This window comes from Lonchura striata, chromosome 6, assembly GCF_046129695.1.
Source record: "Lonchura striata isolate bLonStr1 chromosome 6, bLonStr1.mat, whole genome shotgun sequence".
Classification (NCBI taxonomy): domain Eukaryota; kingdom Metazoa; phylum Chordata; class Aves; order Passeriformes; family Estrildidae; genus Lonchura; species Lonchura striata.
The window spans coordinates 35169043-35191873 of NC_134608.1; the positions used below are offsets into that span (position 1 = coordinate 35169043).

Sequence of the window (22831 nt, forward strand, 5' to 3'; positions counted from 1 at the left end):
AGCTTGCCTCCCATGCAATACGTGAGAACAAAGGAAGTCTCAGCAGCTCTGTTAATGTGTTTGAGTGTTTTTCTGGACTGATGGTTTAGTATCTGGACCACACCACACCTCCAGCACCTACTGAGCTTTACCTTGTTGAAAGCCTGGCCTCTCGCCTTTGTTCCCAGGCTGTCTGCAGCCTTGCCTGAAGCCATGGGGTGGTGGGATCCCAGGGCAGCCTTTGCCTTCTTTGCTCATGCCTGCCTAACCATACCCTTTTCATTTGGTTACTTCCCATTGAGATATTTTCTTCTATTTACTGCTGATGTGCATTTGGGACTCATTAATAAATGTGAATTTTCCATATCAGTAGAAAAGATCTGTAAGTGATCTTGGAGAATAATACAGATCAGGGAGGAGCATGCTGTGCAGAACAGCTTGGGCCTCTGCTGCACTTTTCCCTGCACTTCCCCCCCACTTCACCTATTTTTATTTAGGTTCATCAGTTAAAGGATGATAATAATATATATCCTAATAACTTTCTGATGCCTCCTGCAGCATCTGAAACTGCAGGTTTTGCAAATGATGCAGTCATCATGAATGACGTGGAGAGGAGAGGATTGCTTGCACTGTTTGAATAAGCCCAGTGACACAGACACTGTTACATGTAAGTTGAATTAGATGTTATTCATGGAAATGTGGCTAAGAGCTCCAAGTCAGACACAGTGTAGGCAGCCTACATGCAAGGTTTCCTTCATAGCCCTGGCAATGCATCTCAATCCTGATTTTTAGAAATTTCCTGTTCAATTTGAGCCTTGGACCTGCTCCCCATCCTGGCCATTACCAGGCATGTAAACATGCATATTTGTACATGGCTCTGGCAGTGTGCCTCCCTTGTGCCACGTTTATATTATATTTATATTTATTATATTGTCTGTATTTTCATGCAGATGTATATAGAGTTTCAAAGGTACTTCCTTAACTCTACAATTTTTCATTAAGTTTTTAAGTAGTTAAAATATATGCCATTGTCAAATGGACCAGAGTTTGATAGCAACCTCTGTTTTAGTGTACTCTTCAATAGTTTGAGGTATTTTTAAAATAAGCATGTAGTTTTCAGATGCTGCTTTGAATGAGGAAGTGCCTGTTATCTAGATGTTGAATAAAACAAGTTTTCAGGATAATATAGTGCCTATGTAACTACTTCCTTTGCTCTCAGTGTTAAAATGAACACTTAAAGTAAAAAACCAAAACCCTAAACTGTTTAGAATGGGAAGAACCTGACAGATATGGAGTAGTGACAATGAAAAAAACAACAAAAAGAAAATACAGAACAAAATACAGCACTTTTTTCATCATCTGAGCTGTCAGGGAAGAAATGTGACCAGCAGTCTTGCTGTAGTCAGATAAGAAGTCACTTCTCAGAACACTGTCATAGACTCTGCTGCCAGATCTTTGCCAAAGGCAGTTTATACATTCCCCACAAACTGCACAGCTAAAGAAAATGAGCAATCCTCTGAAATGGGTGTTCCAAGGCAAAGACTTGATTTTTGCTAATGCAGGCTTTTTTGATGAACTGAACATATTACTCAATTAAAGACTTGTACTTGGGAAAATTGCTGAAGTTGTATAGCTCAAAGTTCAGGTGGCTGGAGGCTCTAAAGGAGGCTGAGACACTTGAGAACATTGAGGCATTTGGGTTTTTTCCAATCACTGTGCAGAAAAGATCTGCCCTCTGTGATACAAGAGGATCCTACAGATGTGCCATGGTTTGGGTTTCTTGTGAGTGTGCTCTCAGCTGGTAGGCTTTTTCCTGAGGGAGAAAATAAGTGAAGGGTCTCACAGTGCAGACTGTGCACTAAATTTGTGGGTTGTGCCACTTGGGAACAAAAGTCACCTGACTATTGTGACTCACTGCTTAGAGGCTGTTGTTTCCAGTCACCTGCAGAACAAGAGGGATGCTGACAGCCACATCTGCCACACTCTGACTGCAGGGAGTTCACAGCTGGAAAGGAGGAGAGGTAGGGGTTTTAGCTGGTAAACACTTACCTTTCTCTAAAACACCACTGCTGTGCTGGAGGTCAGATCTACAGGAGGAGCAGGAGATGAACAAACAAAAATTCTGTCAGCAAGTGTCCATGAATGTCTTGTACCCTCCCCTTGCTGTAGCCTGAGCTTGAAGGGAACCTTGCTAGAGTGACTTCAGGTGTTATTACTCTGTGTTACCCTCTGCACGAGAGACTGGAAAGAGAATGTGGCCTCAGCCTTAGCTGCACTTCTTCAGAGCCCAGTGTAATAGATTAAAGCTACTCTGAAGTGGTGCTTGCACTAAGACATAAGAATACAATCTGTAGTCTGAGCTGATTCTGCAGACTTTTCTGGGGGGAATTTGCAAATCCTATTGTGCATACAGCTGAGGGCACTGATATCCTAAACTGCTGCAGCAACCCCACTCTATCTGCAAATGTTCCTCTTTGCTCAGGGAAGATCATGAGCTTGGAAACACTGAGCAGCTGCTCAGCATGGTGGGATGGAGACAGGCCAAGGCTGTTGCTCAATGCAATAGCTCTGCCTTTGCCACACAGTGCTGTGGCTAGAGCAACCTGCCTCTTTCAGCTGTGAAATGCAAGAGAAATGTCATTTTTTCATTTCTTGGAAGAGCCTGTCAAAGGAGCTGTGGAGAGCAGATCTGCACAGAGGGCTTGGCCAGGCACTTTAGGAGAAGCTGCTGCAGTGGTAGCATGGCCCCTTGGACGACTCCAGGTTTCCTTACTGTTGCTGTCTCCAGAGTGCTCTCGTGAAAGGCTGGTTGCCTGAGCAGCTGCCCCTCATGCCCTCTTAGGTAACAGTATGTGCAGAAGGTATTTAGTTTTATTAGCTAAGATAGTTGCTACTAATTAAAGATTGTAAAAAGCTTTCAAATTAGGTGCAAATTGAAATTTCCTTTTTAAGTCTGTAATGGGGGTGTGTTGCTAATTGAAGATACTTAGCTTGGCTGTGCAAGAGTCATTTAATGTGCCTTGTCTGTGCAGGAAGCTGCATCCATTTCCATTAGTTGTCCCACATGCATAGATGGGTGAGTCAAACTTGATTCATCCACATTAACACATGCAACAGGTTCAAACAGGACTGAGGAGGCACAGCCTGTCCCCAGTGGCCTAGTATTCCTGTGGCAAGAATTGGGGTCCTCTTTTTAAGAGGTTGGAAATGCTCACAGTAAAAAGCCACCAGTCTTGGGGACCTGCTGGAATGGTGGTGGCCTTTCTCCCTCCATGAGTTGGCTGAGGCAAGGAAGGGCAAGGTTTGAGTGATATATGGGCATTCCATTTTAATTGTGTTGGGGAAGCATCTTTAAAATCCAAGAGAAGATGAGCAACTAATTCTTCTGTTCATATCTGATTGCAGTCTGTGACTTGAAGCAATCACCAGGTTTAATTCCTATGACTGAGTCAGGGAGGCTCTGCATCTTGGAGTTTGATATTTTTGTAACTCTTCACTTAGCTGTGAAGGTCACTGAACTGTTGCCAGACAGGTAAAGAATAGATTTGTAAGGCAACTTTTGTCTTCCAAAATAGAGTTTGATGCTCAGTGCTCATTCCGTTAATTAGAGCAAAAATGAAAGGTTCATGTCGCTTGCAATTAGAAATGTCCCTGGACTAAGTTTTGGCCTCCCAGAGCTAATAGTAATACCAGCTGGTGTTACATTTATAGCTTGCTTATGCCTTGGTGATGATAAAACCTAATTCATAAATGCAATTTAGTGTAATATAGACACTAAAAGTTTGTAAGAAACAACATCCTCTAACATGCCCAGTCACAAGTTATTTTTAAAATTGTGCAGACAGATAAAACTGAAAAGACAGAACATCTAAATTTCTGCTTTAAAAGAGAAAAACATCCAAGTAATGAGTTTCTACAATTCTTTGAGATGCTTATTGAGAAAAATAAAAACCTGTAGAAGGACTGCAACTGGTTTAAGAGGCCAGATTGACCCAAAACCAGAAGTAAGAAAATGGAACATGAGATTGATCCCTCAACAGCATGCTTTAAGAGACAGCATCTCAAGCCCAGCTGCTGCTTGCACAGCCCCATTGGATTGGCTGTGGAGGGCAAAGCAGGCCATGCATGGGGGTGGGCTGGCAGAGGAGCTGTGGCTCTCTCCCCACTTGACCTCAGCCACTGAGGCTGATTGGCTGAATAAACTGCAGGAAAGAGAGAGATTGCTGATTTTGCTTTCCAGAGGAGGAAATTAAGATAACGAATTAGCAGATAAAGCAATAGCAGCAAGGATAGGAATACAGGTATAGGAGACCAAGTGCAGGCTTTGCAATTTATTGTCCCAAATTTGTGATGCAAAGTCTCTGCCAGCATCCCATTGCTCACCTCTGCCTGTATCTACATCCACTGACCAGGTATCTCACCTCAAAGAAAGAGAGATAAGGATTTTTTATGCTAGTTTAGTTTTCAGTTCACAGAGGTCTCAATCTAAAAAGACAGGCTTTTTTGATATTTCCATTTAGGACAGAGCTATATAGCAGCAAACCCCTGTTCATGCATACATCACTAAAAAACTTGTTTTCAGCTCAAGAACTGGGGCATGCCAGAAATTGCCTTTAGCATAATTCAGATGAAGCAAATGCACCGGGTTACATGTAGCATTTTTGAATGACTGAAGCATCATTATTTTTAAATAATACAAGAGATCTGAGGAAGGCTGTAGTAAAGAAAAATCCAACAGCAATTCAGAATAATACTACTTGTGGATAATTCATTTCTGTACTTCCTTGTGCAGCGCATGTAGCAATTGTTGTTGCTCAAAGACTTTTATCAGCCATAGCATAGCTGTTGGCAGTGGCAACCAGTCTACTTCTGTGGATTGGCATGAATGTATTCCTGCCTCCTACTCATCACAGATCCTTTAAACTGATCTTTACAGCTAGATAATATTCAGCGTACTGTAAGTATCTACTTAATACTTTGTCAGTATTTTCTCAATAAATTGGTGCAGAAGTGGCCTGAAATTTTCTATATACCTAAGACTGACATGTAGGAGCAGTGCTGTGAGGAGTGAACAAACTGTGCACACAACTTCAGTGGTATGAGTTGTAACACTTTCATAGAAATGCTCATAACCACTAAGGAAATGCAAACTTATCAATGAAAATGATCAGAAAATACTTGGAGCTGTGAATGTAAAATTCCCAATTGAGATTGTCATCATCAAGAGGAGCTTTTTAATAATAATGGAATAACAAATTAAAATATGTTATGATATTTTATGGAGAAAAACTTAATGGCCTGTTGAAACTCCCATGAAAACCCTCTCAGAATTAGAACCAGTGAAAGATACTACATGGTCAACAGAGCAGTTTCATTTCTAATAACAAGGAGGAGCTGTTGAAGATGTCACAAATTTAGTGTCTCTTGTTCTTAAATATGCCACATGAAAAGGTGGTGTAAAAAGTGATGGTGAATGTGGGGCACGTACCTGTGTTTGTGCTGTGTGAATGGGTATTTCAGCAGATATTGAAAAAAACTGCAAATACTGATTCCTGCAGTGTTTGAAGTCTCTAGTACAGTTCCCTTAATGATAAGCCAACATTAACTTGGAGGTACCCAGTGGCACTTAGCTATTAAGATAATAGTTCCTTTTTCATTTGTGATTAAGGTATGAACAATGTATTGTTCATATTGAAAACAATGTAACTTTTGCTATTTTCTGAAGTTGAGAGAAAGCTTCCTGTGAGTTTCTCAACAGGTAACCAAATGCATTTTTAAATAATGTACTCTGGGCTGTTTGTGTTTCTGTTCAAGAATTTGCCCTCCTCTGTGTCCCAAAGGTTTATAAGCAGTCTTCCAACTCTGTGTGCTACAACCAGGTAGAGCTTTTTCTGTGCCCTGATTCACAGCCAGATGTGTTGAAACCTTGGCAAGGGCAGCAAGATCTGAAGCAGAGGCAAGAACGAATATCCTGAACTAAGGTGGAGGCATGTAACTGGTACTGGTCTTAAACTGGGTGCACTGTAAACTGCTGAGAGAGGAAAGGCATGTTAGGTAGTCTGGTGAGTAACAGAAACACAGCTGCACTCAGGTTTGCATCTCCAAGCTGACTGCAAGTTTTAGTGGGAGGTGTTCCCATATCTCTGGGTTGTACATAAGGTCTCTCTTGTGTGTGTGTTGTCTGAAGGCAAATAGGTGTTGGGTACTGAGTTCAGGAATTCCCATAGTCCTGGCACTGACGTGAACTCTCTGATGAACTCTCTCTAATATGCAGCCACTTGTTTTTGTAGAACTGTAGAATAGTAATTGTATCTGATACCTCTCATTCCCACCAAATATGGGTGTGACAGTGCTTACAAAGGCTGCACAGTGAGTTTCAGAGGGAGCATCAACAATATAGAGCAAGACCGAATAAGCAGCAGTCTTTGGAGCCCTCTCCCTCCTGAGCATGTTTGGTACTTTGCAGAGAGCTCTCCAAGCTTGGGACTAGAGTGTGACAAGTTCTTGTACTTTCAGAGGAGCAGATGTGTGGTGGAGAGCAGGATGACAAAGGAGATGAGGAGACTGGGGCACTTGGAGGTAAGGATGCAGCAAGGTGGGAAGTAACCTCCTCTAAAGTCCAGGGAGCCAGTAAAGAGGAGCTGCATGTTCTGAAGTAAGAGAATCCAAATTCCTCTCTTACTACATCTGGAAAGCAAAGGTAAAATGCTTTTGACAGTCACTTGTTGCTAATAACAGGGTAGTGGGAAAGACAGAAATCTAAGCAAGATGGGAAACAGCAAATACCAGGGAGATGAGCATTAAAGCCTCAGGGTGACCTGAAATTCAGAAGCTGACAATGAGTGATTGAGTGATAGAAATCTTTACATCCAGGTATATTGAAGTTGACATTACATTGAAAAGGCTGTTACTGACTCCATGGATTCAGGACAGCAGCAGAAGTGACCAGACAAATGATATGTGGAAGTTGGTGGCTAATCTTTTTTCTGAATAAGAACTATGAGCAGAGAATGAAGATCTATGATTATTTTGGTTTTTGTTTATTTTGCAGTATTAGTTCCCTGGCCTGAAAACCTGATATACATCAGAAGCCTAATTCTGGTAACAGTGTTAAATGTGAGAAAGCAGTCAGACCTCTCTGATGATGAACTTGATTCCTGAATGTGAAAGGAGGCAAATTGATGTTGAATTTCTGGTAGAGACCGACCCATCTCAGCAAGCATGTTGGAGAGCTGCTCAGGTCTGGGATGCAGTCTAGCGTAAGCCCCTTCCAGCAGCTCATTTATGTGCTGGAAGACACCAGTAAATACCTGCTGGCCATGCTCACATTAACAGCCTTGAACACTCTCGAGAACACCAGCTTTGAAATCACCATGTGGTGTGCAGTCCCTTCACCTTCCGTCTGGCTGTTCAGCCATGAATTATTGATGGCCTTCCACCCTCCCCTCCCGCCCTGCTCCCGCAGAGCTCTTGTGCACTGCTGAGCTGAAGCAGGTGCAGAGGCCAGCGTGGAGCCAGAGCTGCTGATCTCCAGGCTGTCGGGTCTTGTTTCTTTTCATGCATACTTCCTAGCACTAATAGGGCCCACTTGATATTGGTACAAAACTGAAGAGGGCTTGCAGAGAATCTTTTTTTTTTTTTTAAACTTCTTTAGCCAGTTATTCAGGCATTACTAATTTTCTTATGAATGTCTTACTGGTGGGTGAGAGCTGTGTCTTGCTGAGTTGACTCTGGGTATAAGGATTCTGTTGCCCCACAACCCTGGTTAAATAACAGATTTATGCAGTCTTGTGTTTCCTGCCTTTGTGCTTCAGACAGCTAGTGCTGTGAGACATGCTAGATGAAGAATAAGTGTCTAATTCCTGTTGATTTTTCGCTAGTGTTGCTTTTATTTGTTTGTTTGTTTTTTTAGTGATGTTGTTAGCATTAAGTACCAAATCCTGCTCACTCACTTTGATTTAGGGTAAAGTAAGTAGTGAAAAAATCTGTCAACACTACTTATTTCAGAGGATTTCTTTACTTTCTCAGTTCGTCCCCTTGATACAGAACATAAAACATCACTTCTAAAGGAATACTCTGTATTAAAAATCGTGAAGAAAAATAGTTCACGGTATACCCTTTGCATTTAAATTTTCTTGTGAAAACATGAACAGACCCAGCATTCAGTTGTGGTTGAGTAAAGAAATTTCAGTTGACTCATGCTCGCTCATATTCAAAGGGTGTGCATACATGCATATATTTCCCATTTGCCAAGAATGCTCACACAGTTGGGAATTATGTGCATCTGTCCTAAGAGACTCTGTTTCAGTAATTAAATCCATGTGAACTACAATCAAATGCCACATCTGTCTCTCAGATGCCATTCTATAATTAAAAAAAATCAACTCTTGTAATGTAGTTATGTATTTAACAATTCCATCTTTTGGTCAAGCATTAACATTAAAAATGTAGTGAAAAAGATATTCTGGCTAACCACTCTTGTACAGCTGAGATGTATAGGTATCTAATATTTTTTTTTTAATCAAACAATATTCTACAAGCAAAGTATACTAGTACAGAAGTTGGGAAAGTAAGGTAGAGTTGAAATCAAAACCATTTTGTACAACAGTTGCTCCTGTATAATAAAATTTAACATGTTTATGGTGTTATTACCTGTGCTAGATGTTTTCCCTCCACACCATGAGAACAGAGCTAATTGAATAGAAAATCCATGAGAAAACTTAAGTGTGTCATGCAAAGGATTATTTGCTATTTATGTTCTGGAGCAAATGCTTTCTTCATTTGAAAGGAAGAAAATCCACCCATGTGTAGATGCAGATGTCATATGACAGTGATATAAAAAAGAGTAAGAGTAGCTGTTTCGTATTCTGGAGGCAGCTCACTCTCCCTCATTTGACATGTTCGCATGTTGGAACAGCCACCAAGCTGTAGCCACAGGATGCAGTGTCTGCTCTTTTTATTCTGTCCTGTCCTTTCTCAGTGAATAAAACAGCAAGCTGGCATTACAGGGCCAGAGATGGCCTTTTGTGTTGTTTGCTGGCATGAGAGGCAGGCGAGAGTGCCTTGTGTTCTTGCTGGGCAATTCTGTGTTTTGAGCTGTGTCTTCAGTTGTCTCTTACACAGTGCCCTGGAGAGAAGATTGTATCATAAAGTACCAAAAGCAAGCAATACCTTTCTTTGTGGAGTTTCTGACTTCCAGTCCATGTGTAGTTCTTCCCCATCATCCCAGCAAATAAGGAAATATACTGGTTAGGTGTCAAGAGGTAAAAATCTTTAAAATCAGTGTCTCTGGTAGGGTTCATTTTTAGCCACTTCTGCTCAAGAAAAGTGCATGAGTGTCCTGCAGAGCTGGGACACCTATGATTCTCTCACGAAAATTGTAAAATAGGGGGTTAAAACAGCAGAGCCTTATTTGTGCATTAGCTGCATTAAATGCCAGAGTTGAATCAAGCAGCAGTTTGAGGCTGAGATTTGAAAAAAAAAGCTGATCTGGCATCATTTTTACTAACTGCCAATGTTAATGCGTGCTTACTGCAATGTGTTCTTTGATTTATTATTAGCAGGAATTTGGAAGGATACTTTAGTAGTGGGGAGGTGAAATTTATAACTCTTTTTATATGAAGAAGGAAAATTATTCTTATTCTAAGGTGTTATAATTTTTTTTTGTCTTTAGCAATATCATTACTAAAAAGTTCAGAACTATCAGCAATGGAACCACTGTATAAATCATAAAATTGGTGCTGAAGTAAATAACTTTATCCATGGTGAGGACTGTAATTGAGTTGTGGCAGGACTCATAACTACTGTTTGATTTGCAACATTTTCTTTGCCAAAGGGAAAGCACCAGTCAATCTTGGCATAATAAATGGTAGTTTCAGTGCATGAAAATGTTAACAAGTCCTGTAGTGATGATCATATTATGAGAATCATGTGCACTTTTAATGCATGCATTCTACTGAGGAATCTGTGAGGTTTGGGTTTTTCACTCTACAAATAGCTGCTATCAAAGCCAAGGACCAAAGCACTTGAGTGGCTCAGTTAAAGAACCTCTCCCAGTCCTATGTTATGCAAACTTTCCTATCAGCATAATTTAGCATATTTGAATAAATGAATTGCCAAATGAAGATAACCTTTGTCAGACAATGTGCAATCTGTTTTGATTAATGCTCAAATTTTAAATTTAATATTTTTCATTTTAATACTGCTCACTAACACATCAGAGAGTGAAGTAGAGTACTTGAAAAACATTTCTTTGATAATTGCTAACTGCCCAAATGTTATCACCTCACTAAGAAAATCGCATCCATACTTTGCAATGTTTAACCATGGTGTGAGTAGACAGCAGTGGGACTGCTTCGTGTTTGGAACTCCTTCCCAGAGCTAGTACAGAAAGTCTCATAGTGCTAAACTCTTCAACATTGTCTCTTCGTGGGCTAAACCAAGGTGTTTCCAACACTGGTAATCGTGTATGTATTTGCGGTCATAAACCAATCTTTTTTTTTAATAGATGTATTTAAAATGTATTAAAAAGCAATGTAAAGAACATCCATAGTTTTAGAGGTATCCAAAAAATTAAATCTACATTATTTCATTCTCTGACAAATCTTCTCAAAGCCTCTACTTTCCCTCTGTTCTGAAATTCAAAAAAATTTACATTTTCTTTTGTAGTGGTATTTTTTCATCTTGAGTGGAAACTTTGGTGGGTTTTTCTTTGTCTTTGCCTTTTTTTCCTGAGTATTTTTTTATGTGTAAAAATAATATTAGAAATTACAAGGTGACACTATCGCAAGGAGAAGAAGAGAAACCAAATACAATCTTTTGATTGCAGTGAATAGGATTTCTTGTCTTTCCTGTAGTTTATAAACTTCTGTGCTTTGTATTGTCCCCAGCATTTGGGGGCAAGAGAGATGTAGCTTATCTTTATTGTGGTAGGACACTTTACAATGCAAAGAATTAAATTATGCATTAAATGACCTGTCACACTGTGTTACGTGTCACAGTATTACATGCACAGAGGAATGCTGGAAAAAAAAAGTAGAAAAATATTCCTGAAGCCCCACGTCCTTGTTGTTTTGAAGAAAAATATTTGGTTTGGTGAGCAATTATATATATTTCTGCATAATTTATTTTAGCTAAGCCACAGAAGCCTGTTAAAATAGAAAGAAGAGATATGCTGGATAGTTCCCCTCATCAATTCATTAGGAAAGGTAATAATAGAGATTTGATGCCAGTGCTACAGCTTCCCTGCAGGGCACAACAAACCCCAGCTTTTGTGTCTCATGCCGGAAATAATTTATAAACTATTTCCTGCATGGCTCCAAGTATCTTCACTACTGGGGAGAAATAAGGAACATCCTTATTAAGCTTTGCAAAAAGAATAGGAAATGGTAGTACACTGCATTTTTTACTAAATAACAATATTCTCAGGTTTGTTCTACTAAGTTTCATCTTGTTTTGCCTGCAGTTGATGGTGGTTTGATGAAGCTCAGATTCAATCAAGAAGTCCACAGTATAAAAGCCTTGTCTTATGATTCATCTATCTTCCTTTTTGCTACAAATGCCTTTCTGCCCTTTCACAAGGATGTGGACACAAGTCTTCCCTCAGCTGTGGTGTCTAAATCAAAGTGCAAATTCAGACTGTAGTAGAAAATAGGCACTTTAAATTGGACTAGGTTTTTTGTTTTCTTCTCCTGTATGTAGAATAAGGTCAGGAATGAAGCAGATAATTTTTCCCCCTTTAACTGCAGAGTTTGCTCCCTGTTAAAGATTTGTTAGTGGCATAGAAAACCTATTCTGCTTTTAAAATATGTGACCCAGAGAACAACACAGCCTTCCCTGAGTGTTTGAGTGCTCATCATTATTCAGATATTTAAATATAACAGTAGCAATGCCAAAACCCTGATTGAGCATATACCAACTGCATCCCAACTTCTTATCTGCTTAATATTTATTCATCTGTATTTCATTTCAATAAATAATATATTTAATGAAATACTTCAGAGCAGTTAGGTAACAGTTGCTGCATTTTGTAGCAAAGGGAGAAAACACTCATGAGGAACATCTTCTCTTTTTACCTGTGCTCAGTGTTGTTTAAAGTAATATTTGCCAGCCCCAGGAATGGCCTTTTGCACCTTGTGGCATTGAAAGGCTCCCTTCCCTGCCTTGCATTGAAGCAGTTGGGGTGGGAGGTGGGCAACTCTGTGATTCCAGCTCCTGAGTAGGAGAGAATATTGAGAATATTGTCCAATTCCCAGCTTTGGAAAGTGTGGATGTGAGTTTGTTTGGGGTTGTGGATTTGGTTTGAAGTGATCTGGGTACAGTGCTAACCAGCTCTTCACTTTATCAGGATCTGGGGGGCTGCAAGTTCTGTGTGGTAACAGATTAGTGACCCACCACTGTCTGGCATTTTTTCTGTCTGGAAGTGCCTTATATTTAAAGCTCCAGAGGAAAGTGAGCTTCCTCTTCAAGGACTGTGTTTATAAATCTTTGATTCAGCATCACATGGGGCGAGAGGTGCTGTTTTCTCATGCCAGGTCAGGCACAGACCACAGTGTAATACTAAGATTCATATGTGCTGCTTCTATAGTGGCTTAAATAACTGTCCTTGAATAATGTTACAAATTGGAGACTCAACCTCAACCCTATGTTGCTGGAAGATGTACGGAGTCTCAACCCAATGTTGCTGGAAGATTTAAGATTTCAGAAGCTTTCTCAATTGTTTTAGAATAAAAAACCCACAAGGTTCAACATAGTTTTGTTCTGTATGAGAATGATTAACTGATGGCCAGAACTCAAAGTGAAATTCAGGGTGTGGGAGCTAACCCCCAAAAAAGACCTGGCAAAATCAAAGCTGTTGAAAGTAAACTTACTTCTGGAATTTGTCAATTCAAGTTGGTTTGTGCAGGGTTACTTGGGATGTCAGCAGTCACAGATTTGCTTCTGACCATTCTTGATATTTGGTTAATGGGCTTCACCCAGTGCCCTGCCTGCAGTGGGATGGACAAAAGGTCTGACTGTGTCCATGTGCGTGGGAGCAGGCGTGGGAGGGGCTCTGCCAGGTCATGGACAGCATCCTGCCCTGCTGCAGGAGTCCCATGAGGGCTGTGGTAGCACATCTACCCCGCTCCTCATTCATCACCATATGAGCAGTCTGGAGACCTGCATAGTTTTACATTCAGGGCAGTGATGCAACAGAAGAGAAAATCTCTACTGTTTCCATGGCAGCTTGTGTGTTGGGCTCTGGCAGGAGCGAGGCAGCAGGATGCTGTCAGTCCCTGCAGTCAGTGACTTCAGTAAACCACATCAAAGGAAACATCTACTCCTATGCTTCCTCAAACACCTCTTGTTAGTATATGGGGTCTATGGTGCATACATTACCAGAAGTGCAGCTCTGGATTTCTTGTTGTAACTTCACTTCTTCATATTTCAGCCCATGCTGCTGCTTTGTTTTGATTTTCAGTTTTCTTTCTGCAGATAGTCATTGCAGAGCACTTCAGGTTTATCTGTTCAAATCTTGCTGAGGATGGCATGTCAGATGCAGTTAGTACTAGGTGACTGTTGACCTGTGAGAAATGGTCTGGGAGGTTCCATTCTGTCACAAACCAGCAGAGATACAGACAGCCCAAATGGTGCCAGCACCACTGCTTTCCCTTTGCAGTACTGTTAAAAGGACACAGGGACTAACTTCTTCCTTTTTCCCCAAAGTGGTGATTCCTTCAATTCAGATGACACACTGAGAAACTGTGTAGATCATTCCATCCTACAGGTTTCCTGACTGAAATAATCTTTGCATTTATGTGTTTTTCTGTGCATGGATTTGCATAGTCTGTAAGTTGCACAAAAGCCACATCTATTCAGTAAATACTGTGAATACTGTGTGGCAGAGGTTTGTTGTTTTTTTTTTTTAAAGTGTGACTTTCTTCATGCCTCTGTCACAATTCTGTGGCCACTTGGTTTCCATGGGGGTTTTATTTAAAATCCATGTTGTCTTTTCATTGCATATTTATGATACTTTCCTACTATTTTAAAAAGCTTAACACTTCTGCTTCTGGAACAAAATAAATATTTGGTCTATTTTGGAGGTAGCCTTAGAAGGTTTCTAATTAGAGCGGTTGTTCTTTCGGTGGTGTAAGTTCTCTCAAGCATGTGACATGTTTGTCATAAATGTAGAAAGCATGGGGGAAAAAAGCACCACTGTTCACAACACACTTCTGTTATGATGCATAGTGGAACAGAGGCCCAAGCATTTGCAACTGTAATTACAGCAGCACAATCAATAAGCAAGAGTTTTTCATTTTTACACAGCTTTCTAACATGCTGAAATAGCTTCCTCTTTTAAGCAATTATAGCTCATGTAGAAGTTGAGCTCATCGGGAGTTGTCTGTCAAAATGTTTTTAATGAAAAATTGAGTTTGCATAACACTGACACATTGATGTCTTTTGCTTCTCACTGTTGACACTTGATGGGCTAAAAAGCTTGATTTTTGGGGAGGGAGAAAATTGCATCAGTTCAGCTCATTTGGAGAATCTCTGTTTGCTGAATTAATTTGCTATGCTTTTTTTTCCTACTGAATATTAAACCCTGTTTTCCAACTGTGCATATAGTGCCTGAGGGGAATAGCTCTAGCTCTCATTTTCCATGACTATGTTTTCTTGTAACGCAGCCCAGGCCTGAGCTGGGGGTGCTGTGCAGAGCTGACACTGTAGGCTGTTAGGGGAGGCACAGTCTGATCAAAAAACTGAAACTGCTGCCTGGTACGTTCCAGACTCTGGTGTTGCACCTCAGCAGCAGATTAAGTGTCACAGTTTTTCCCTGGGGATTGTTTTGTGTAATCCAATTGACGTGGTGAAGCCTGTCCCTCCATGTGATAACTTGTGAGTAGATGCTCACTTTATGAAGCTCTAGCTGGATTAGCAGCATACAATTAATCATGACAAATGCCTTGGTTTTTCTTCACTGGTACCCTCCTATTGGCAGTAGAGATACATAAATGCTAGAGTGTGTTACCGGCTTCAAGGTGACATAATTAGCTCTGTTTCACCATCCCAATAAACATCTGAAGATCACAGTGAACACTTCCTGAAACACACTCAAAATTGAGGGAGATATGTGGTATACTCTGCCTTTATCTGAAGTAAGCTCTGAAATTTAAAAAGAAGCAGGGAGAACTCCAGCAGGAAGAGCACAAGTTCCACAAGTGGCCTGACTTCAGCTGTCACTGGACATTGGTCTGATGGGAAGCAGCCAGCTGACACATCCATGCTCTGCTGCCATTTGGTTTTCCTGGGACTGTGGAAGGTTGTCAGAGATGGGGAGCATATCTTTCGTAGTTGTGTGGCATCTGCTATTTGAGGCATCCCAAGTCCTTGGACATCTTTGAATTAAGCCTCAGCACCCCTGAGTATTTCAGTATTATCTCTGTTATGCAGGACAGGAGACTTGGACAGAAGCAGGTGATGCTGATTGCTGAAGGCCACACCACAATTTTCCAGCAGTGCTGCTCTACTGCTTTACAGCATTGTCTCAGAGGCAAGGTTGTTCCTTCTCCCTTGAGGGTGCCAAAGGGAGCTGTATAGCCCTTATTTTTCAGGTTTTTCTTCATGTTTTTTGAGCAGAGTGAAATTGTCTGGACCAGCGAAGCAAGTTGGCTTCAGGCATCTTGTCAAATTAACTTTCCTCGTCTGTGCGTGTGTGGGCTGTATGGCAGGAATCAGCAGGTGCAGAATGTACAGGCACACTGGTAGTGTCAGAGGCACTTACGGGAGTAAGAGCTGGCACTGTGAGAAACAGGTTCTTTTAAACTTGTATTTCAGTGGAAAGATCAAAAGTGCTTATAATTATTGCCATCATGCTAGCTGCTGACAGATGGATCCTTTGCTCTGTGTACCATCCAGCTGCCCCAAGATGCATGAGAGCTGTCATTGCCCAGGTCAGAGAGTATTGTAAAATGCAAGTGAACCCAGTGGGAAGAAATTATGTCTGACTCAGTTCAGAAGGCTGAATGATTTCTTTATTATGACTATGTTATAATACATTAATATATTATATAAAGGAAGCTACTAGAACTACATACCTACTTTATCTGTCATATCTAACTCACAACTCATGACCCTGTTTGCAAGAGTCCAGACACAGGTGGATCTGATTTGCCATCAGGCTCAAACAATTCTCACCAGAATCCAGTCAAACAATCACCCCAGGTAAACAATTCTCCAAACACATTCCACATGATAAAAACAAGGAGCAGAAATAGAAGTTATTTTCTCTTTCTTCTCCGTGCACCTCTGTGAAAAATCCTGAGAGAGAGAGAAATGTCCCTGTTGACAAGAGAGGATCTTTGCATCTGCACTGTGCTCCCTCTAACCCTACACTTTTAATGTTGGCACTGATGAGTGATGCTTGGACACTCTCCACCCACAGGTTAGCTGGTGACAGGAAGCCCTAGGGGTAGGATAGCTGCTGTGAGTAATCAGTATATTCAGAAATAGGCAGCAGGAGCTTTCCTGCAGGGTCCAAGGGAATATGTACATCTAACTCAGATGCTAGAATATGAAAAGAGCACTGTTTTTCTCACGAACTGGAAAAATGGGATTATGAGGGCTTCTGACATCATGATGTGTCACTCAACCACAACTGAGTCAGGGAGTTCCATTAGCGCTGGTGGAGTCCAGTTGTGGGGCTATGGGAGGTGGGAACTGGTCGCTTTTCTTCTCCGTGTGTAACCTGCCCTTCCCTCAGCGTGTCACCTTCAAGGCCAACCTTGACCAGGGCTCAGCAAGGCTGTGTGTGCTAACTTGCAGCAGAAGGGGTGCCTGCTTTACCTTGGTGCTGGGAGAAAGAAAAGCTACTGCAAAGTTGAGAGTTGTTTTCCCTCTTAAAATGGTAAAGGGATGTTGGGTGACAGTTTCCAGGCTGTGGTTGTTACACTTGTTGTTGTATTATGACTTAGTTATTCTAATGCATCAAAAAATGTAATCTTTTGTTTTATCCTGCCTCAGAAAAAGGACTTCTCATCTTCCAGTGATAGACATCTTTGCTCTAACAGAAATTCAAGGTGTTCTATTTTGTGCCTTCAGCCTCCTTAGACCAGCAAAAGTTCTGATAGTGGAAAAGAAGGTCTAATGAATACTAGCTGCATTAAATTCCCATCACATTCTGTGTAACAGAATATGCTGGTAATCTCTTATGAACTACCTGCAGTACTATGTCTCCACTAATGTGGTCCTGAAGCCAGAAGCCCTTTTCAATGCACTGAGTGTAGGATAATGAGGAATAAAAACATTCTGGATAAATGTAGGGAGCAGACTTGTCAGCAACCAGTCAGGAGGAAAAGCAGATCTAGTTTGTTAGGTGCACATTACAGTGTGTAGCTAACAGTGATAGCAGATGCATGAATTTCTCTGGCTTTCTTGTGGAGATACCGACCCAGAACCCACTTGGGATGGAAGAATAATTCCCTTTACAAAATGAGACTAGATTGAAATAGCAGTGACCCCCAGCAGAGAGAAAAAATCAAAAGGCATTGCTCATTCTTACCATGACTTTTGCTGGGCAGAAGTTAGTTCACTGAAGCTGGCTCATTTAGGAGAGATAAATGAGGAATGATTTGTTGCACTTTTTTCTGCCTTCTAGCCTGATGAAATGAGGTGTCCAAGGACTCTCATTCCCCATCTTCAGCGAGGGAAGCCTAAGGGGTATTTAGTGACATGCAGAAGCTGAAGGGAGTCATTAGCACTCGAGTGTCTAGGTAACTCTCTTAAAAGTTAAGATTAAAAGCTTTGACGAAAATGACCTTCATGCTTCATGTTCCATCTTTGCTTTTCTCCATGCTTGAAGCTCTAATGATCACTTTTTTTCTGCTTTGTCACTATAGCACTTATTTTGTGAAATATTTCTGTAGCTCAGCAGGAATTTGGATCCAGAGTCAGTCTGATTTACAGATATTATGTCTGCAAGCATTGGGCGAGTGCAAAACAAAGGCTGATGTAAAGGGTCAGTTCTTCTCTTTGTAGTGAACTGAACAAAACCTGGAAACATTGCTAGATACAGGTTTTTAATATTTTAATTAAAACTTGATTGTAACTTTAAGAAAGGATAAAATTATCATCAAATGTTTCTTTGATTATGCCATGCTGTGCTCTTTGAGCAGAGGAGAAATTTGCTGGAGAGTACAAGAAAAGTGTGTTGGGAATGGAATGAGTATGTACAACCAAGGGGCTTGTAATCCTGTGAGCTCTTGAGTAGCAGACTGAAAATTCTGGGCAGGCTGTAGGAGGATGACATGTGTATTCATGTCTGGATCAGATGAGAGTACGGGAGAGAACGGAGATGTGGAATTTGAGTAGAAAGGGAAGGAGAAAAGAAACACCTGACAATTTGAAATACTGAGAGCAGTAAGTGCCAGTAGTGTAGTCAGGCTAGGAGATAAGAGTAAGAAGGAGCCTTTTGGGAAGGAGTTATCTCTAGGGCAGCTTTGTTTATTTTTTATTTTAAAATGCACTAGGCATTTGTAATTGTAACTGAAACTGAAATTAATGGCCCAATTTGAGACACCAGCACCTGCTTGATGGATTGAAATGGGGAATAATTTAGGTAAAAAAAATTATATCTTTCTTCTAAGATAATTAAAGTTTTATTTTGCTTGAAATTGAACTTTTCTTATAGTGTTAATCACATAAATCATGCTGGAGTTCCTTTAGTTTACAGCGAGCAAAAGAGTAAAACGTTTATTTTCCCAAATGAAAGTAATTTTTTTAGCCGATTTTTCACTCTGAACTTGTCATTCAAATAGAAATAGAGAAAACAACAGTTTTACCAATCATTATTCTTATGATTCTTGAAACCCTGAAGTGTTCCTGGAGACAAGTGTTCCTGGAGACTTGCAGCACATTTCAGAGTAGTTTCCTACTAATATGCATGGAAAAATCTTTCTCTGATGTCAGCTATAAGTACATACAGATGAAGACACATAAGTAGTTGGTAACACAGAGGGACTTTCATTGTCTTGCAGAAACAGTTCTTAGTCCGACTGACCTTCTTGGATTAAGTCTAAGACTCATAACAAAGTCAGGTTCTTTTCAGTGGTGTCAAGCAATAGGATAAAAGGCAACAGGCAGAAACTGATGCACAGGAAGTTCCACCTGAATATAAGGAAAAGTGTTTTTGGTGTGTGGGTGACTGAGCACTGAACAGGCTGTCCAGAGAGGTTGTAGAATCTCCCTCACTGGAGGTATTCAAGAACCTGGATGCAATCCTGTGCCATATGCTCTAGGATGATGCTGCTTGAGCAGGGAGGTTGGACCAGATGACTCACAGCATCCCTTTTGGCCTGACCCATTGTGAGACTTTGTGTCCACACTTCACAGGCAACTGAGCTGACCTGTCACCCCATAAGTCTGATGCTGGAGTGCTGCAGCCTTGTAGGTCTGGGTTGATAACAAGGGATGCTGTCAAGATCCTCTCAAGAAAATGAAATGCTTTTTATCCACTCGTTAGCAGAGCAATTACCACTCCAGGTATCAGAGATAAGCAGTTACTTCTCCAGATATCCTCAGACTGAAAAAAAGCCCAATGCTTTTATCAGCATACAAATTTGCATAAGGCTCTGGCAAAATGGAAAAGTGGTATTAATTTTCATAGTAATTTGTTTGTGGGAAAAATATCATTATTCTATCACAAATTAACTGTGTAAGCACCCAAAGCTCATGTAATATATTGAAAATGTCAGGATATTTTAATCTTTGTGATTTCATTCCCACTGAGAATTTGTTCAGGACGTGTTAAATTAAAAGTAATGTATAAACAAGGTGTGAACAGTTCAGTTAAGTGGTAACCTGAGGTTAAAAATGCAGCGATCAAATTCAGTGCCTAAGTTGGCAGGGAGATTGTCTTACCACCTCGGGAAGGCTTGAAATTAAACTTGTTTTGAAATGTAGGTGTTAAATCTGTGAAAAAAACTCACTTGTGTATGTAAATGAAGTGACTTCCCAGAGATGAAGAGAGCATGTTGAGCTCTAGGCTGCCTTTAGGAGAGAGAGGGGCCATGCTCCCATCATGTAACCTCTCTGCTGTGGTTCTGTTTTGTAGCATCTGTGAGGAGGAAATCTTTAGGTAAAATCAGGGCTGTGCTCCCTGTCTGGCTGCCCTGGGCCACCTGTCAACAACAGTGAGTGGGGCTGTGCTGTTGACTGCTTGAGCTAACAGAGACAACAGCTTTGGGGTTATTTTTGTTGGGCTTCTGAGACCTTATTAACTTGAAAGGAGTTTTTGGTGATACTGAATTTCTGCACTGTGCTTATGTTCAGCTTTTTGTTCTCTCTGGCACTGCCTTCGGTAAATGCATGGCAAGTAGTCTTAAAAGGAACAAAAATCCCTTCCCATTTCAGAGTAAGCAGGAGGAGGATTAAGCTCCTTCCACTAGTAATTGGATCCTCTAATTGCCATGGCTTTTGAAGATGATCATGTATCTTTCTTTATGTGATAGATTATGTTGTGCCTGTGAACTAACAGGTAGCTTGGCTTTGAAAATCCAATTAGTTTTCCCTTATAATAGGTTTGCTTTTGGTTATTTACTTTGTGTGCTGATCATGGGACATGTAGCATTCTAGCCAAAAAAATGAGGCAGGGGAACTTCTCCTGTAGCTGTTCCATCTTAGACTCTTCTCAACCCATAGAAGGTTGTTGACTGTCTGGGACACTTTGGAAAATGAAAGCTCTCCCAAAGTTATAGTATTGAGGCTTCAAATTAATGTAGGGGCAGAGGGGAAAGTGGACTGGATGTGAACCTCCTTAAACTGGTTGAAATGCAGTCCAGTTCATCTGTGGAGCAGACATCACCTTTCTATCACCCCTGGTCCGCAAAAAAGCCCAGCTGCAGTTGGATTGTCAGTATCCAACCATTGTCTTCAAAGCTAGTCTATGTTATCTCATGGTTTCTAATCTCAGGGTTTAAATTTGGGCAGGTAGAAGTGCCTCTACCTCCATGTTTGTGCAGTAATACACATGATATATTTGAAACTCATTCTACCAGCAGGGCTCCAAAGCACTCATGGTATAAAAGTGTTAAAGTCACCATTTTCTATAAACCATAAAGTCTTTCCTTTCTTTTGACAGATTGAAGACATTGTTACGAGAATGCAAGATGACAAAACTGGTGGTGTTCCCATCCGCACTGTCAAGAGCTTTCTGTCCAAGATCCCCAGTGTGGTCACTGGTAAGAACTGCAGTTGGCAGAGAAGAGAATGTGAGCTGATACTTGCTGGCTCTAAACAAACATACTAAAGCCACAAAAAAGAAGCGATGTGAGATAAAAATGTCCCCTCTGCTTAATTTTTCTATATGTTGTTCTGTTACAGGCTGAAGTAAGATTCCTTACAACTAAACAAAGATTCCTTAGTTCTGTTTTAGTAAACAAGTACTTACATTTCTTTGTGGAGAGTTATTAAAAAATGTTATATAGTTTTTGTGAGTATCATCAGTCAGAGTCATTCCCTATGACAGGGGTAGGGCAATCTTAGGTAAGAGGTCAGGAAAGAAAGTTGAAATTGTGTCCTTGCTCATATCCAAATAATCTTACTGGACTTTGATCACAGGCAGAAGAATGCGAAATACCTTTTATGCATGTGTTCTGCTTTGTTAAAGCTCTGTGTACAAAAGCGTGGATGGTGCAGAAACAAGGAGTCAGAGTACAAAACCATTCCTTCACATATTTCCAGAGTGTCTTCCAATGCAACAAAGACCTCTGCCATTGATAGATGATGAGTTTATCCAGGGTGATGTAAATTGTATGTAGGATTTGTGCTTGGGTTTCTGGTACCTGTTTTCACTGACTCAGTAGTAGTGTTCCTGAAGGTTCCTGGGGAAAATAACCATTTATCTGATTTGAAAACTCACTCCCATAAGCTTAAGCCTGCAATACACAGACTGGATTTCTTAAAATTGACTCAGCTAAAAGAGGCTTCTGATTTTCTGATTAAAAATCATAGCATTAAAAAGGTAGTCAATCTAGTCACCAGGCCACCACATGTTACTCAAAACGAAATAGGAGGCATCACAGCATTTTTAAACCATGATTAGCAGTTCTCTGGCATGATGGAAACTGCTCTCTTGCACTCAGTTTTGGAACAGCAGCTGCAATTGCATCCTCTTGAAATGGCTGGTTTTCACAACACAGAGAATTGTGAAAAGATGAAGATAAAGTAAGAACAAAACCTCTCTCCAAAGCCCATAGAAATTCTCATATTTGGTACCATTGCTGTCAGGTGATTTGAAGGCAGCTCCCTTGTGATGCATGGACAGTTCATGAAGCCTCTGAGTTTGAAAAGTATGGGAAAATAACAGCCCAGGGAAGAGCCCAAAATTTTCTCCATTCATTTCAGATACATAGACTTGCCTATTTGTAGACCAAAACCAATAGCAAAGGACATATGTTATCAGTGATTGAGTGCGATAGATAGGTGAAGAGGCAGGAGCACCTACATTTCAGTGGAAGTTGAGGAAACTCGGTTTGTTTAGTCTGGGGAAGGAAAAGCTGAAGGGAATGAGAGGCTACAAAGACAGAGTCAGATCCTTTCTTAGGAGTGCATGTTGAAAGTACCAAAGACAATCTAAACAATTTGCAGGGAAAGAAATCTCAACTAGATTTACATACAGGAAGAAAGTTGTTTATGGTCAGAGCAGGTGAGCATGGGCCCAGTGTTCTGGAGGAGCTGTGGAATCAGCTGTTCAGAAACCCCTGGGCCCAGCTGAATTGAGAAGTCTGACCTAACTTCATTTGGCCTTGCTTTGTGTGAGAGGGCTAGAGGACTAGACAACCTTCAGAGAATCCTTCCAACCTGAATTATGGTCAGTGGA

At 40.8% G+C, this 22831-nt stretch overlaps 1 protein-coding gene across 2 annotated transcripts in view; it reads left to right on the forward strand.

The window, feature by feature from the left end:
• RGS6 (regulator of G protein signaling 6) overlaps positions 1 to 22831 on the forward strand; it is a 253427-nt gene that overhangs the window by 127423 nt on the left and 103173 nt on the right. For both annotated transcript variants that reach the window (XM_031505011.2, XM_031505010.2), the window contains one exon: positions 21092 to 21191. In XM_031505011.2, the coding sequence (XP_031360871.1) occupies positions 21092 to 21191 (100 nt within the window). The remainder of the gene's footprint in view (positions 1 to 21091; positions 21192 to 22831) is intronic.